The sequence below is a fragment of the Haliotis asinina genome, chromosome 2 (assembly GCF_037392515.1).
Source record: "Haliotis asinina isolate JCU_RB_2024 chromosome 2, JCU_Hal_asi_v2, whole genome shotgun sequence".
In the NCBI taxonomy this organism is placed as follows: domain Eukaryota; kingdom Metazoa; phylum Mollusca; class Gastropoda; order Lepetellida; family Haliotidae; genus Haliotis; species Haliotis asinina.
Window position 1 is genome coordinate 100,329,018 of NC_090281.1, and position 15,908 is coordinate 100,344,925.

At 41.0% G+C, this 15,908-nt stretch overlaps 1 protein-coding gene across 1 annotated transcript in view; it reads left to right on the forward strand.

Annotated features, from left to right (window-relative positions):
* Positions 1–14,279: 14,279 nt before the first annotated feature.
* Positions 14,280–15,908, forward strand: part of LOC137273066 (medium-chain acyl-CoA ligase ACSF2, mitochondrial-like) — a 57,262-nt gene continuing 55,633 nt past the window's right edge. The window contains exon 1 of the mRNA XM_067805514.1: positions 14,280–14,392. Within this exon, the coding sequence (XP_067661615.1) occupies positions 14,286–14,392 (107 nt within the window). The 5' untranslated portion in view covers positions 14,280–14,285. The remainder of the gene's footprint in view (positions 14,393–15,908) is intronic.

Here is a 15,908-nt window from a genome sequence, read left to right on the forward strand (position 1 = left end):
GAGCAGTGCCAGTGAAAACTGAGAAATACAACGACGGTAGAACCGAGTCGTTTTCACCACGGCAGTATAAGAGATTAACCCAGGGCAACATACCTGAGCTGATAATATCGGTGTTAGATATAAATCATAATCCTGTAAATATAGGATACCTCAGCTTAACGCTTCATGTAAAATGACCAGCGCACAAGGGCCCGGAGTGAAAAAATGCGTCAATATCGGGATCTCCGACCTCGGAGACACGCGCGGTTTCGACTCTCCCGGAGTAGATGGTAAATCGTACGCCTTGCAACTGAAAAACAACATTTACAAACGCGTTGAAGTCTCCGGTGGAACCCTAAGTGATATAGTAGATACCACAAGAGCAACAGTCAACACTAAGTACGCCCTTGTCAACACCGGTGATAACTGGATAATATACCCATCGTTCGGGGGTAAACTGTTCGACTTAGACGATGTTGAGAGCACTACCGTCGCCCCATATATGCTCGTCTTCACCGAAGATGACAAGTGGGTGTTGTTACCCGATAACGACTGGTTTCTCAATATTAGGCTCGGCTCCCCTTACGTGTTTACTGATAACAAAGACAACCACCTAAACAAAGTCGTGAACAATGGAACCCTGCTCGTGGCTTATGTCCCAACTCAGAGACGTAGCGTAGTCGTCAGCCCACTCAACACTATGGCAGCCCACATGCTATCGAGTAAACTGACCATACAAAACGTGACATTGCAGTTGGTGTCTGAATTCGAAGGCGTGGTCAAGATACTAGAGAGTCTACCGGCAAACTCAACACTGATCATCAAAGTCTACCTAGGGGAACCATCGGGGGATCAAACTCGGGTGGGTGAAACGCCACCAGTATCAAGTTTGCAACGTTTACGTGCGGGTGGGTGTTGGAGCCGACACCAGTCTGGAGGGGGTCAACGTGATCGTGGAAAACAAGATATCACTAACCAAGATCTTCCTGCCTGACAACATACACTTCATGGGTATGAAGTTCACCCCTGAATTATTATCAAAAAACCAGTTGGAAATTATATCGTAATAGTATAATAATGACCAGTCATCCCAACACTACGCTTAACGACCTAGGAGATACGGAGGGATTCGATCAGCCTGGTGAGGAAGACGCCTTATATATCCTGCACTTCAAAGACAACGTGTACAGACGGGTGTCGTTATCAGATTTTAAAGAGCCCAAATGGCTGATCAACTTAACACCCACCTCACCTTATATCACATTAAAAGAGGAGTTGGTCTCTAAGATTAGGAACAACGGTATCTGGGCCGGGGATTTCATTCCGGAGAAGGAATTATACATGATAATTATGAATATCGAAAAAAATAGGTTAAAGTCTAGAGCAAAAAATAAATTAACATTTAGCAATAATGATTATAGTATATATCTTGATAGAATATTCTCCCCTTTCACACTCATCATAGAAGTCTTCTTTTATTTAGACAAGGAAAACACCCCAAGAGGACACCAAATTTTACCCGGGGTGTCAATACACTGGCAAACCGAACACTTACGCAAATATTGTCGTATTGTTATACAACAGGATACCCCCACGGGTCCTATAAACCGCTTAATAAGCCTCAGTGGGGTTTTTATTACAACAGGAAATTCTATTAGCCTCTCACCTATTACCCTGAGTAGAAGTCTAGATCTTGTAGACTTCAAATTCATTAATAGACTTTTAACTGAAACCCAATTAAAATATCTTTCATAATATATATTATAGGATGGGTCTGTACCCAGTCGTAGAGGAAGTAGCGAAGACGCTGGAAACCGTAGATGGGTTCCGCTTGAGGCAGTTATGTGATGTGAAACGCCAACTAGAACAAGACCGTGACACGCGGAAAGCACTATGTAAAAAGTACCATAGAGCTTTTAATATCGTGGACGGGGCTGACACTACCCTTATGGCAACCAGCATGGGACTAGGGGCGGCAGGTGTTGGGTTGTTGGCTACCATCGTGGCTGCACCTATAGTGCTAGGTATTGAAATAACAGCTGGGGTGGCAGGGGTGTTAGGGTTGGCGCTTAAGTTAGTATCACGCAGACTGCATCGTAAGGCATTGAAACACGACGAGATCAGGGTTCTGGCCGAAGCAAAGCTCAACACAGTAAGTGGGCGTATTTCCACGGCACTCTCTGATAGTAAGATCTCAGAAGAGGAGTTTCGTTCAATCCTCTCTGAACTCAAGATTCAAGAAACAATCTGAAACAAGATATTCGGTCCAAATCTCGTAAGTCTGCTATCAGTGAGGACGAGAAAAAAAAGTACATAGAACAGGGGATACAGAAAGCCCAGCAAGCCTTTATTATGAACACCAAAGTGATCATAGGCGGTTCACGTTAAACTGTTTCATTGATATAAACGTGACATAGGCACAGTGTTACCTCCAACACACGTTAAGTAGTAGGGGTAATAATAGCAAGAGCTAAGGGCCCAACCAAAGCCTTATTTAGTAAATAAGGCTTTGTAGAGACTTTTCTTGAAAGTGTTTTAAAACCCCCATTGTATATACTACTATTAAGTGATAGTTATTATTATTGACTCACAATGTTTTGTGTGATAGTTACTCGCGGTAATACTATTTTAATGTAGCGCCTTAGAGTTCCCTCCCTTTAGGCGTTCTCCTGCACCTGTGTATGTGTTCTTGACTGTTGGTAAACACGAGTCCGAACGAGAAAGTTAATGCCGATGTGGTGGCAAAGTGTTACACTAGAAATCTGTATTGTGAGTCATTGTATCTCGCTCTTTGGTCAATATCGAAATATCGTAATATCGAATAATTTAGACTTGTCAGTGTTACAGTTTGCTGGTTCTGAGGGAATTTCTTATAATTTTGTCAGGGTAAATTATTAACTATAACAAAATTGGGGGCTCGTCCGGGATTGAATTCATTTGACATTTGAGACCAATTCTGAAATTTATTTCAGTTTTTTTTGCAATTTTGCAACAAGTTAATTGTGGAACCAGCAAAACAGTGTTTGAACTTGAGAAGTTTGTATTGTCCCCTGACCCTAAGACACTCTGTCAACTGCACAAATCAGATTTTTGCAAATTTCTTCACATCTTGATGCCAAACCTGCAATGAGGAAATTTCAGATTTTGAAACTTGTGTTGAATCACTACATTGATTACGGAGTTTTCGAACATAACGTTTTAGAAATGGTTCAAGAGGAATGTTCAGATCAATTAGAATTTAAGAAACTTTAAATCCAGTTACAAGTTCAAAAAGAAGAGAACTGAAAATGATGGAAACAGAAAAAGAAATGGAAATGAAAAAGTTTGAGAGGGAAAGAAATAGAAAAGGAAATGGAAAGGGACAGATAGAAAGGAAATAGAACTTATGAATTCAGAAAATTGGAAGCTGACAGAAATTTCACTGAAAAGCTCGAAAACCCTTCTCTACGCTTAATTTCCTTGTCTTTTGATATTGCAAGGCTGGTACCCTCTTTCAATGAGAAAGACATAGACAAATATCATCTACAGTTTGAAAAAGTTGCTGAAAATCTCAAGTAACTTAGTGATTCATGGACTATGCTACTGCAAACTGTTCAAAGTTCTGAGTAAGATCTTGTCATGAGAACACTTTGAAGGCTTATGGGTTAGTTCCTGAGGCTTACCGTCAGAAGTTCAGAAATGCTCACAAAGGGACAGTGAGACCTTTGTAGAGTTTGCTATGGAAAAAGGAAACATTGTTTGATAGATGGTGTGGATCTAAATAATTCTTGTTTGAGGCAGTTTTGATGGAAGATTTATTTGGATGGACAAAAGGTGTAGGACTTACATGAGGCAGTATTGTTGTCAGATGATTATTGTTTGACTCACAATAGTTCTTTTAGGTCTCCGGGTAAGACTCTAGGGCATGCAGGTTACAGTGGTGTTAGAACAGGTTCAGCAACATCTTTCAGTCTAAGCTTAATGCTACTAGTGGTTCCGATCCTGTTTGTGCATATTGTAAGAAGCCAGGTCAGGGTGCAGGTTCCCCAAATACTTTTTTTGTCCATCGCACCTAAGCCTTTCTTTCCAGGTGGTTCTGCGGAGAGTTTTATATGTGATAGTAAGTCCCCCAATTCTGTAGTTCGGAATGAGTTTTTGCCCATTGTTTCTAAGGGTTCTGTGTCGCTTATGGGAGATATTTCTACTCCGTGGCCTGTTATTATCTTGAGGAATACTGGAGCTCTTCACTCTCTGATTTTGTAGGATATTTTGCCTTTTTCTGATGAGTCTTCAGCTAACTCAGATGTTTGGCCTCAGGGTATAGGTGGCAAGTCTTCTGCTCCTCTCCATTTTGTGAATTTGACTTCAGATCTGATTTCAGGTGATGTGAAAGTTGGTGTTCTTGACTCTTGACTTCTTGATCAGTAATGATCTTATGGGGGCCAAAGTAGGTCATGATCCGATTGTGACTCCAGAGAGTTCAGTTGGAACAGACAAGTTGGAGGATGAATTTCTGGGTATTTTTCGTTCTCATGCAGTGACTCGTTCAATGTCAAAGAGCATTTCTTCCAAGATCATACTTTCATGGATAATTCTTTGTGTGGGGTAGAGACTGATGACTTATCTTCAAAGAGTAGTAGCTCTTTTGGATAAGTCTGATATTTCATCAGGTGGGTATCACATTTTTTCTAGAGAGCAATTTATTAGTGTGCAGGGTGAGGATGTTGAAGTGAAGAAGAAGGCCAAACAAAACGTGAAAGTCTCACAAGCAAAAATGAAACAAATCTATGACAGAAAGTCAAAAGACAGAAATTTCACGTGTGGTGAAAAAGTGTTAGTTTTACTTCCCATTCCTGTTCAACCACAGAGAGCAAGATATCAAGGTCCATATGTTGTTGACCAAATTGTTAGCAACACAGACTATGTCGTCCTGACACCTGGCCATTGTAATCAAAGAGGTTATGTCATGCAAACATGATTAAGAATATTTAATGACAAGTTAGAAACCAAACGGGTCAACTGAATTACCACACTCTCCCCAGTCACTGATTGTACTAAAGACAATAGTAAATATATTGACAACATTGATGATGGTGTTAGCAATGTCAAGTTTGATGACGTTAGTGATAATGCTTCACCAAAGTTAAGACATTCTGATGTGTTTGCTCCCCTTGATGACAAACTATCACATTTATCCCTGAGCAGAAAGTTCAGATGTCAGATTTCATTCATGAGTTCTCTCGCATATTTCCTGATGTGCCTGGTCGAACTGATGTTGTTAGCCATGATATAGATGTAGGTGATGCTGTGCCTGTAAAACAACACCCATTTCAGATGAGTCCAGTGAAGTGTGGAGGTAAAGAGGTGAAATACATGCTGGACAATGACATTATTGAATCCAGTGACAGTCTATATGAGTTCACCATGTGTTCTTGTGCTGAAGAGACAGTGCCGAGAGTGGACAACTGCATTGATTGCATTGGTCAAGCTCGATATATAAGTAAGTTTGACTTACTGACGGGCTTCTGGCAGATTCCACTCGCAGACCATGCTGACTTGCAGACCAAATATCGGCATTCACTTCACCAGACGGACTGTATCAATACAAGGTGATGCCGTTTGGTCTGAAGACCGCAACAGCGACGTTCCAGAGACTCGTCAACAATGTCTGGCCTTGACTGTGTTGAAGCTTACATGGATGAAGTCATTAATTACAACATGGAGTGGGAAGTCCATCTGAAAAGACATCATGCTTTCTTTGAAATACTCTTGACGCAAAATTGTGAATCTAGCCAAGTGTGAATTTTTAGGGCATGTTGTAGGACACTGCCAGGTACAGCCAGTTCATGCTAAGGTTAGAGCAATTGCACATTTTCCAGCACCTCAGTATAAGAGAGAACTCTTGAGATACTTGGATATGGCAGGCTATTATAGAATATTTTGTCAAAATTCCTCAGATGCTGTCCCACCATTTACCAACCTTTGGGGGCTTGTCAGACTGCATTTGAAAATGTCAAAGCCACATTCATGAATTCAGCCATATTGCATGGCACCAAATTTGGAGAAAGCATTTAAGTTGTAAATTGATGCAAGTGATGTAGGTGCAGGTGATATTCTGATATTTTTATTCAAGAGGATGATTCAGGAATTGACAGCCAGTTTGGTATTTTTTCAAGAAGTTTGACAAGCATCAAAGATTTACTTTTATAATTGAGAAAGAGACATTATGTCTTTCGTTAACTTTACAACTGAGAAAGAGACATCATGTCTTTTGTTAGCTTTACAATTGAGAAAGAGACATCATATCATTTGTTAGCTTCACAACTGAGAAAGAGACATCATGTCTTTTGTTAGCTTTACAACTGAGAAAGAGACATCATATCATTTGTTAGCTTCACAACTGAGAAACAGACATCATGTCTTTTGTTAGCTTTACAACTGAGAAAGAGACATCATGTCTTTTGTTAGCTTTACAACTGAGAAAGAGACATCATATCATTTGTTAGCTTCACAACTGAGAAAGAGACATCATGTCTTTTGTTAGCTTTACAACTGAGAAAGAGACATCATGTCTTTTGTTAGCTTTACAACTGAGAAAGAGACATCATATCATTTGTTAGCTTTACAACTGAGAAAGAGACATCATATCATTTGTTAGCTTCACAACTGAGAAGAGACATCATGTCTTTTGTTAGCTTTACAATTGAGAAAGAGACATCATGTCTTTTGTTAGCTTTACAGCATTTTGACATCTACTTAGGTGCCAATACTTAGCCAGTTGAAGTGTTCACTGATCACAGTCCCTTGACTTTGCTTCATAAAATGAAGAACAAGAATCAAAGACATGATATGGAGTTTAACCTTGCAAAGGTTCAGTCTTGTGATCAGACATAGGAAAGACAAAGAAATGTTGCTGATGCACTTTCCAGGTTGTAAATGTTAAATATCTTGATGATGCTGTATGTCTGAGTTATATTACGGTATTTCTGCAAGATATTTCTTGTTATTCATATCATTGCATGTCATGTTATTATCCTTGTTATCTTGCTACGATTGTAACAGAAAGTTTCTGCGAAACTTTATTTTCCTTAAGGGGGACGGGGTTTTCTGTAATTTGTATTATTTTTGATTAAGTGATAGTTTTTATTGAGTCACGATGTTTAGTGTTTTGAGTGATAGTTATTATGGGTCACTTTTCATGTCACGGTAATAGTATCTTAACGGCACGCCTTTTAGCGCTTTAGAGTTCCCTCCCTTTAGGCGCTCTTCTGCACCTGAGTATGTGCTTTTGACTGTTGGTAAACAGGAGGCTGTTATATAAATATAAGACTGGTTGTTGTGTTGACGACACACGCACGGACTTACACTCAGACTTATGAATTATTGTATCTTGCTCTTGGTCAATACATACGATTGATTATTTTAGACTTGTCTGTGTTATATTTTGCTGGTTCTGATGGGATTTCTTATACCTTTTGTCACTGCAGTTCATTAACCGTAACAAAACTACCCAGACGTTAGACAGAAAAAACAACAAAAATGAAAAACGACACTGCTAGAATACCGAGAGGTGGTTTCAAATAACGGCATGTGATGGGCATCCACCTTTCTCACTATTTGCAGTGAAGAAATAGAAATTCTGCGAATGTGGACAGTAGCCCAGTTGGAGCTTGGTTTCGTAATATTAGACGGTTGGCGAGAAACATAAATCATGTATACCCCTTAAGTCGCGTTATTTTTCAACTTCATAAGCTGAATTTGCTTTTTTGATAACTTGTTACTGTAACTTCACCCCTAAAGGAATCAGAATCCGCAAAGTTGTGTTTTGCGCTGCATTTGACCTTTAACAATCCACACCTGTCGATTCATCTCATCCATGATAGACGTCAACAGGTGACTTGTGGTGGGTAGTATATCATGGCATCTATGTTTTCAAGACCTGATGTGATGCGAGTGGGTGATTGTGATGGTTTGTTTCTGGTGTGAAAGTGAGTCGAACGTAACTAAACTGTATGGAGTATTGATGGGGTTGATGGTGCACGTGCTGCACGGGGTCAATGGAGCGTAACTGTCTGGGTGACTGTGAGGGTGGACGCTCGTACACGGCAGAGAAAGCTGAGATACCACTGGGTGGTGTCGGATGGCATTTGTGTAGAAATGCGTGAGTATGTTTATTTTGTATTTGAAGTTGAAGAATGTTTTCATGTACTTAATTTCACTTGGTTATTAAATGCTAGGTCTGGAAACACAAGTGGTGACTGTATTGTGTTTGAGGTGGGTATATAAAAATGGTGTTTGATGTATGCATTGAATGTCTACTGCAGTTGTTGAAAATAATAGCACTTCAAGATGGATTGTGTATCAAAGTGGTAAAAATGTATGAAACTAGTGTATTTTTTATCAGTAAATATGTTGTGGGTGACTGGACGGGGTGTCACAAAAGTTACGTATCCAACTGTAAGAATACTGTTGTATTTTAGCGCCCAGGACATGGTGCACGGTGTGAGCACATGTTGGTCTGTGGTCAACCGAGGGGTTGATGTGATCTCTGTGAGTGGGCAGTCGAGGACTGTAAGGGACGTCAATTGGAGGCTCAAATATACAGACAACAGGCAGTGGCCAGTGGCCAGGGGAGTTGGACACTGAGAGCGACTGTCAACAGTGGACTGAAACACCAGTGAACTGGGCAAACAAAGTTCATGTGTGGAAATGAACTGGACAGTTTGACGGATGTCATTCTGGGATGTGTAATGTGACATGTGGTCAACAGAGTTGTAAATTTAACCCCGCAACCGTTCAGTTTCCAATGGTTACTGATAATTACCTACTTATCTAATTACACTTGCATAATGTTGAGCCTGTAGAGTGTATGAGATGTACCGTGGGTTGTATGTAGTTTGTGAGTGAGTGCAATGACTGGGATCTGAACACGTGTGCAGGGTGTGTTAGACATACAGTGGGGTGAACGTAAATAAATTTTGGAAAATGGAATTTGTCTTTTTTTGTTTGTGACATGTGTATTGCTTGCCTAGGGGCAGATCTTCACACTCTGAAGCAAAGTCCAGGGCCCCGTTTCACTCTCATAAGCCTAAAATCTCGTAACTTTTGCTCGTAGCATTTGCACCTCCTATGTTACAGTATACCTGGTACACATGCTTCGAGAAAAGTTACGACATCTTAGGCTTGCGAGTTTTGTGATACGGACCCCAGATCCCTACATTCTGTGCCAGGATTTGTTAATGGTTGCTTCCTACCCATGTATCTGTTAAATACGTCTGTTGAAGCCTCAAATGCACAAAGCGACAGGATCTGTTGAGCCCTCAAATGCACAAAGCAACATACGTCTGTTGAGCCCTCAAATGCACAAAGCAACATGCGTCTGTTGAGCCCTTAAATGCACGAAGCAACATGCGTCTGTTGAGCCCTCAAATGCACATAGCAACATATGTCTGTTGGGCCCTCAAATGCACAAAGCAACATGCGTCTGTTGAGCCCTCAAATGCACAAAGCAACATGCGTCTGTTGAGCCCTCAAATGCACAAAGCAACATGCGTCTGTTGAGCCCTCAAATGCACATAGCAACATGCGTCTGTTGAGCCCTCAAATGCACAAAGCAACATGCGTCTGTTGAGCCCTCAAATGCACAAAGCAACATGCGTCTGTTGAGCCCTCAAATGCACAAAGCAACATGCGTTTGTTGAGCCCTCAAATGCACATAGCAACATGCGTCTGTTGAGCCCTCAAATGCACAAAGCAACATGCGTCTGTTGAGCCCTCAAATGCACAAAGCAACATGTGCCTGTGTGCATACAGTTGTATTAACTACGATACCGCTAAGTAATGCATCGAATCATAGTTTTGTATATTTCCAGGGTAACTTTAGAATCAATTTAATTTGTAAACTTTCATCTCATAGTTAATATAGAAATATCTACATATTATGAGGTGTTCATTCAAATATGTATTTGGTATAATTCTCCCTAAATTCGTTAAGTCTTCTCACTAGGTCTACACTGAATCGCCACTTAAAGGTCACTTTGCAGATTCTGTATGGACTTACAGAAATAAATGATCGAAAATGCCAGTACAACTTAAAAGTCAAAAAAGAAACTTCACAAAAAGTATTTTCTAAAATAATGAATAATCTTTCTCTGATAATGCATCTAAGTATCCGAAATGAGATCCCTATCTTTCAACTCTAGATAAACGTTAGCAATACCCACTCTAGCCCACCAATGTGTCATGCATGTGACGTTAGTGCCAAATCCTCGCATCGACGTTTTCTTCATTTGCACGCGTCTGCATTGGCCTCAAGGAGTGACAAAACCACAGTTCTAACGGTACTTTAAATGTCACGATTGTCAAATGTGCAACGTGAACGTGCCGTGAAAAGTGAATATTTCGTCATGAAATTGATGCCTGAAATTCCAAAATGTTCCCCAAAAATGTGATTTTTCAGATGTTCAGATGGGATGATGTAACATGATTTATTTTTCAAAACTGGACCATATATGGCCACCCCATCAAGGCCTATGTTGAAGTAGGTCCATTAAGTTTTCCAGTGAGCCTTAATATGTCCATACAAGATATGGGGGCATTAAACTCCTTAATTTGGCCACTTTTCTTAGGGTCGCTGCTCTCCTATTTGTATCGGTGTAGTGCAACAGCCGGTAAACACAGTACACCCAACGCGTGTACTGAACACCAGAAGAAACTCAAGTCTAAGTTTATGTCACGTTTTAAACAGAAGACAACTTTAAGAGAGGTGCACATCGGTCTTATACAGTCTTTCTACACATGTGGAACACATTCCCTCTCCGCATTTGCTATGCAATGTTGTCATGTTCATGTGAACACATGCTGCCATGGGAGACCTGTCTTAGGAGGAGGCCTTCTGCTTACTGGAGACCTATCCTAAGAGGAAGCCTTCTGCTTGGAGGAGGCCTATCCTAAGAGGAGGCCTTCTACTTGGGGGAGACCTGCCTTAGGGGGAGGCCTTCTGCTTGGGGGAGACCTGTCTTAGGAGGAGGCCTTCTGATTGGAGGAGACCTATCCTAAGAGGAGGCCTTCTGATTGGAGGAGACCTATCCTAAGAGGAGGCCTTCTGTTTGGGGGAGACCTATCCTAAGAGGAGGCCTTCTGCTTGGGGGAGACCTGTCTTAGGAGGAGGCCTTCTGCTTGGAGGAGACCTATCCTAAGAGGAGGCCTTCTGCTTGGGGGAGACCTATCCTAAGAGGAGGCCTTCTGCTTGGGGGAGACATGTCTTAGGAGGAGTTCATGAATATATTTAGTACAACCCTTCACCTTTCTGGACGACAGAAATATGCGAAACAGAACCAGCTACACATTACTTGAAGATGTCATTACTGTTAGTGTAAGGTGTGTGATCCTGATATTCGTTCTGATACGTGAAATGTTGATGACCATCAAAGTGCGATTATTTGTTCTGATTAGCAACATGGATATACTTCTAATGTTCCCTCTCTTACGCTGAACGTCATTGGTTCATTTGACAGTGTATGAAACTGTCATCTGTAATTGATGTGATTTCCTTTAGAGTTTTCACTTCATTGTAATAGTATGTGCTGGCTGTCCTACCTATCTGTTGTTGTGACACAGACATAGAGCTGGCGTCTCGCCCATCTTTTTTCACACATCTGACTGGTACGTGTTGGTTCCCGTGTTGAAATAAAAGGTTAAATGGAAATCAGTCTGGGTCATAAGTTTCATTCCACAGTGAACATACAGGAATGGCTGCCATTCATTCACTGGCAAAGTTACTTTCATAGGCAGTCTGCATCAAACTTAGCATTAACATAATCCTACCCAAATAAATAGATATAAGAAGAAGATGGAGAACATACCACTGTGTTTGACCATCTAAAATCATTCAGTCTAGTGTGTGAGACACTCTCGATCACGACACAGCTGTCTCACCCATGTGCTTCTCTGTTACCTATCCAGGGTTACCCGACTTGCCATAGCACAGGTAACCGAATCAGCTCATAAACCTCTCTCTCGTAGTTTTGTACTGTCATAACCCAAATTCTCATAATAACCCCGGTACTTTTAAACTCGTACATGCATGCTTTCATATATATATTAAGTGATTAGCTACACATTCACTATTTGATATTAAATGCTCAAAAACATACACACTTTCAAAAAAAACTTAGTACACATGTTCTCTGCAGTTAATACAATCGTTCCTTGCTACCTAAATGCAAACACTACTGGTTCGCCACCAGTTATCGCCAACACCTGGCTCTAGCGCTTGCGCAGATTGATTTTAGCTCTCGTAGCCTATCGCTCTTGTGATGCGTCAATATGTGAAATACTACGGAAGTGCAAATCAAACTGACTGTGCAAGCGCTAAGACAGTGACTAATATTCACCGTTCTGTAACTGTGATCACGCATCCAGACATGTCCTAATCTGGGAATGCAGTGTAAGCAGTAATCATACCTTTGCAGGCCCCCTAAGTAATTGAAGGAATTACAGCAAATTTGAAGGAATTGCATCTCAAATGGATACAAACGCAGCCCACTCCCGAAACAATTGCAGCGATATCGGTAGTTTAGCGGTAATAACAGAAACACATCGGCCCTATCGGAAGCAATGTCGGTAATACTGGAAACACGTTCGGCCATCTTCGGAGATTTTTCGGTCGCGAGCGGAAACTCACGCAGCAAAACATGGCGTCGTTGGAAGAAACACCCGTCTCGGTGAGTTTTGTTTTTCGTTCCTACTATTACGTTTTTATACCTATCCATCTTTGACAACCCGTGTTGAATGCGTTTAGGTATGCGGTGTTGTCGGGACAATAGCTTATGTAGGAAAAGATTGCCACTGCAGAACAGTGTCACAAGTCATGCCCCTGGAGATTGTTTACACCTGAACATCGAAGTCGTGCCGATGATTACGAACATCATGAACGTGCGCCATGAAGAAGTTTATGAGCCATAATTTTTCTTTCTATTAAGTGCAATTGACAAATTTAAACACATTTTACAAAAAAATGATGTTATATCTAGCGCACGTTCGTAATCATCGGCACGACTTCGATGTTCAAATGTAAACAACCTCCAGGGGCATGACTTGTGACACTCTTCTAGAGTGACTATCTTTTCCTAAAAACATAAACTATTGCCCCGACAACACCTCACACCTAAACGCATTCAAAGATGGATAGGTATAAAAATGTAATAGTGGGAACTAAAAACACAACTCACCGAGACGGGTGTTTCTTCCAACGACGCCATGTTTTGCTGCGTGAGTTTCCGCTCGCGACCGAAAAATCTCCGAAGATGGCCGAGCGTGTTTCCAGTATTACCGACATTGCTTCCGATAGGGCCGATGTGTTTCCATTATTACCGCTAAACTACCGATATCGCTGCAATTGTTTCGCGAGTGGGCTGCGTTTGTTTCCATTTGAGATGCAATTCCTTCAAATTTGCTGTAATTCCTTCAATTACTTAGGGGGGCCTGCTTTGCTAGTCACGCAGACAGCCAGATAGTTAGGCAGTGTCAGGTATGCATAGACACGGCACTGGCGTGCTAGGTATTATATTTCAGTATATTTTATAACTATACTGACGGAATAAAGAAACGTCACCACTTCGAAAGTGAAATTACCAAGAATTCCAAGTTCAGCTGCAATCACATATGAAAACACATCACCGAAGCGCAACATTGATTTCTCCACTTGAAAATAAGACACGCAATACATGTTTTATCACCTTTCTGTCCAAATATGGTGTGAACGGTTTTCACGCCAAGCGAAACACTTTAAGTCAAACGTGTGAAAAGCCATTGCAAACGGGTTATTCTTTTCATTTCTGTGATGAAACTGACCTCGGACTGACCACGCCCTCCGCTCACCAGGAGGACCGGTATCTGCACGCGCTGCATCTCAGAAACAGCTTCCTGGCGGCAGTTAGCCCCGACTGTTATTGCAACTGATTATTGTTAGCCCACAGCGTTATAGAGCTCTATTACATCCTGGCAGTAACTATGTTATACAACCTAATAATTGTTTAACAACAAACTTAAGAGTCTTCTATGGACGGATATCGGTCTCCCATTGTTGGGATTTGTTCTCCTTCATCATCTGATTAACTACAAGAAAAAAAATAAACAAATAAAAAAACAGTTTTAAAATTTAGAAAAAAACAGTCTTGTAGTTTACATCCATAACTCTTGCTTTTCACCTGTGATATGGTTCTTCAATATTGTACGGCGCTTCTTTAAGTTTTAACACACTGAGATCAGTGAGAAAGGGAGATTACTCTAGTTGGTTATTTTTATGGTTTTTAAGGATTGTTTACATGATCCGCATAATGGCGAGCGGAGTGTTTGGGAGGGTACCCTTCACGAGATTGCAAGAGCGGTGCATGTTGCACCAGAAGCTGCAACAGCTGCTACGAGTAGTCAGGTGCAGTATGAAAACTTTTGATCCCGTAATTTTCACACTTGCAGTCCCAAATACGCAGTTTTTTCGCAAAGTGGCAAGTTTCCTGTTCGACGAGTGTCGCATGAACGGGTGATGATTTACAAGCGCTACGGATGACTGGCTGGCATGTGGGCTTACCCCGTGTTCGTATATATATATAAGTAGGGGTGAAATTACATTTGGGACGTCATTCAATTTCCATTGTTCGCACCATTACATTATGTTTTGAAGAATGGAGAGTTACTCGGATAGATATTACCAGTAACGAGTGTGTCGACTGTCCTGAAAATACTTTTAGAATGCTTTTGACTTTACTTTATGTTAAAAAAAAACAAAAAAAAGAGATACTTAACGAAGAAATATCACTTTAAAAACATCTATCTATTTGTAGAAATAAATTTTGAGACATGACCCAAAATGTGTTTTTACACATTAAATAATCAATAACTTGAAAAAAATAACCCTGGGCATGTGGAACTGTGAGGACAATTTTATGCTTGTGGAACATTATTTGAAACAAGCATTAACTGCCTTTATTGTGTCATTAACATGCTTGGTGAAACTGACACCTCAGCACCTGAGTCAGGTTTACACCCAAAAGACAACTCCCATAAGATTCAATGAGCCATGTCTTCCACCCATATTATATTGATGCTCTAACCCAGAGTCACTACAGAGTATAGAACAACTCTCTCTTACTCCTGTATCCTTCCGACAGCATGTTGCTAGTTCTTTTACTGACCCATCAGTCCCAGTCACTACAGAGCATAGAACAACTCTCTCTTACTCCTGTATCCTTCCGACAACATGTTGCTAGTTCTTTTACTGACCCATCAGTCCCAGTCACTACAGAGCATAGAACAACTCTCTCTTACTCCTGTATCCTTCCGACAGCATGTTGCTAGTTCTTTTACTGACCCATCAGTCCCAGTCACTACAGAGCATAGAACAACTCTCTCTTACTCCTGTATCCTTCCGACAACATGTTGCTAGTTCTTTTACTGACCCATCAGTCCCAGTCACTACAGAGTATAGAACAACTCTCTCTTACTCCTGTATCCTTCCGACAGCATGTTGCTAGTTCTTTTACTGACCCATCAGTCCCAGTCACTACAGAGTATAGAACAACTCTCTCTTACTCCTGTATCCTTCCGACAACATGTTGCTAGTTCTTTTACTGACCCATCAGTCCCAGTCACTAGAGTATAGAACAACTCTCTCTTACTCCTGTATCCTTCCGACAGCATGTTGCTAGTTCTTTTACTGACCCATCAGTCCCAGTCACTACAGAGTATAGAACAACTCTCTCTTACTCCTGTATCCTTCCGACAGCATGTTGCTAGTTCTTTTACTGACCCATCAGTACCAGTCACTAAAGAGAATAGTAGTCACTATGCTCAGCAGATGAATGACTACATCGTTTTGCCAGTATAATTGTCAAATTGTGCCTGTCAGTATCCAAATTAATTTTCAAGGATTATATGTTTGGCAAGTGGGA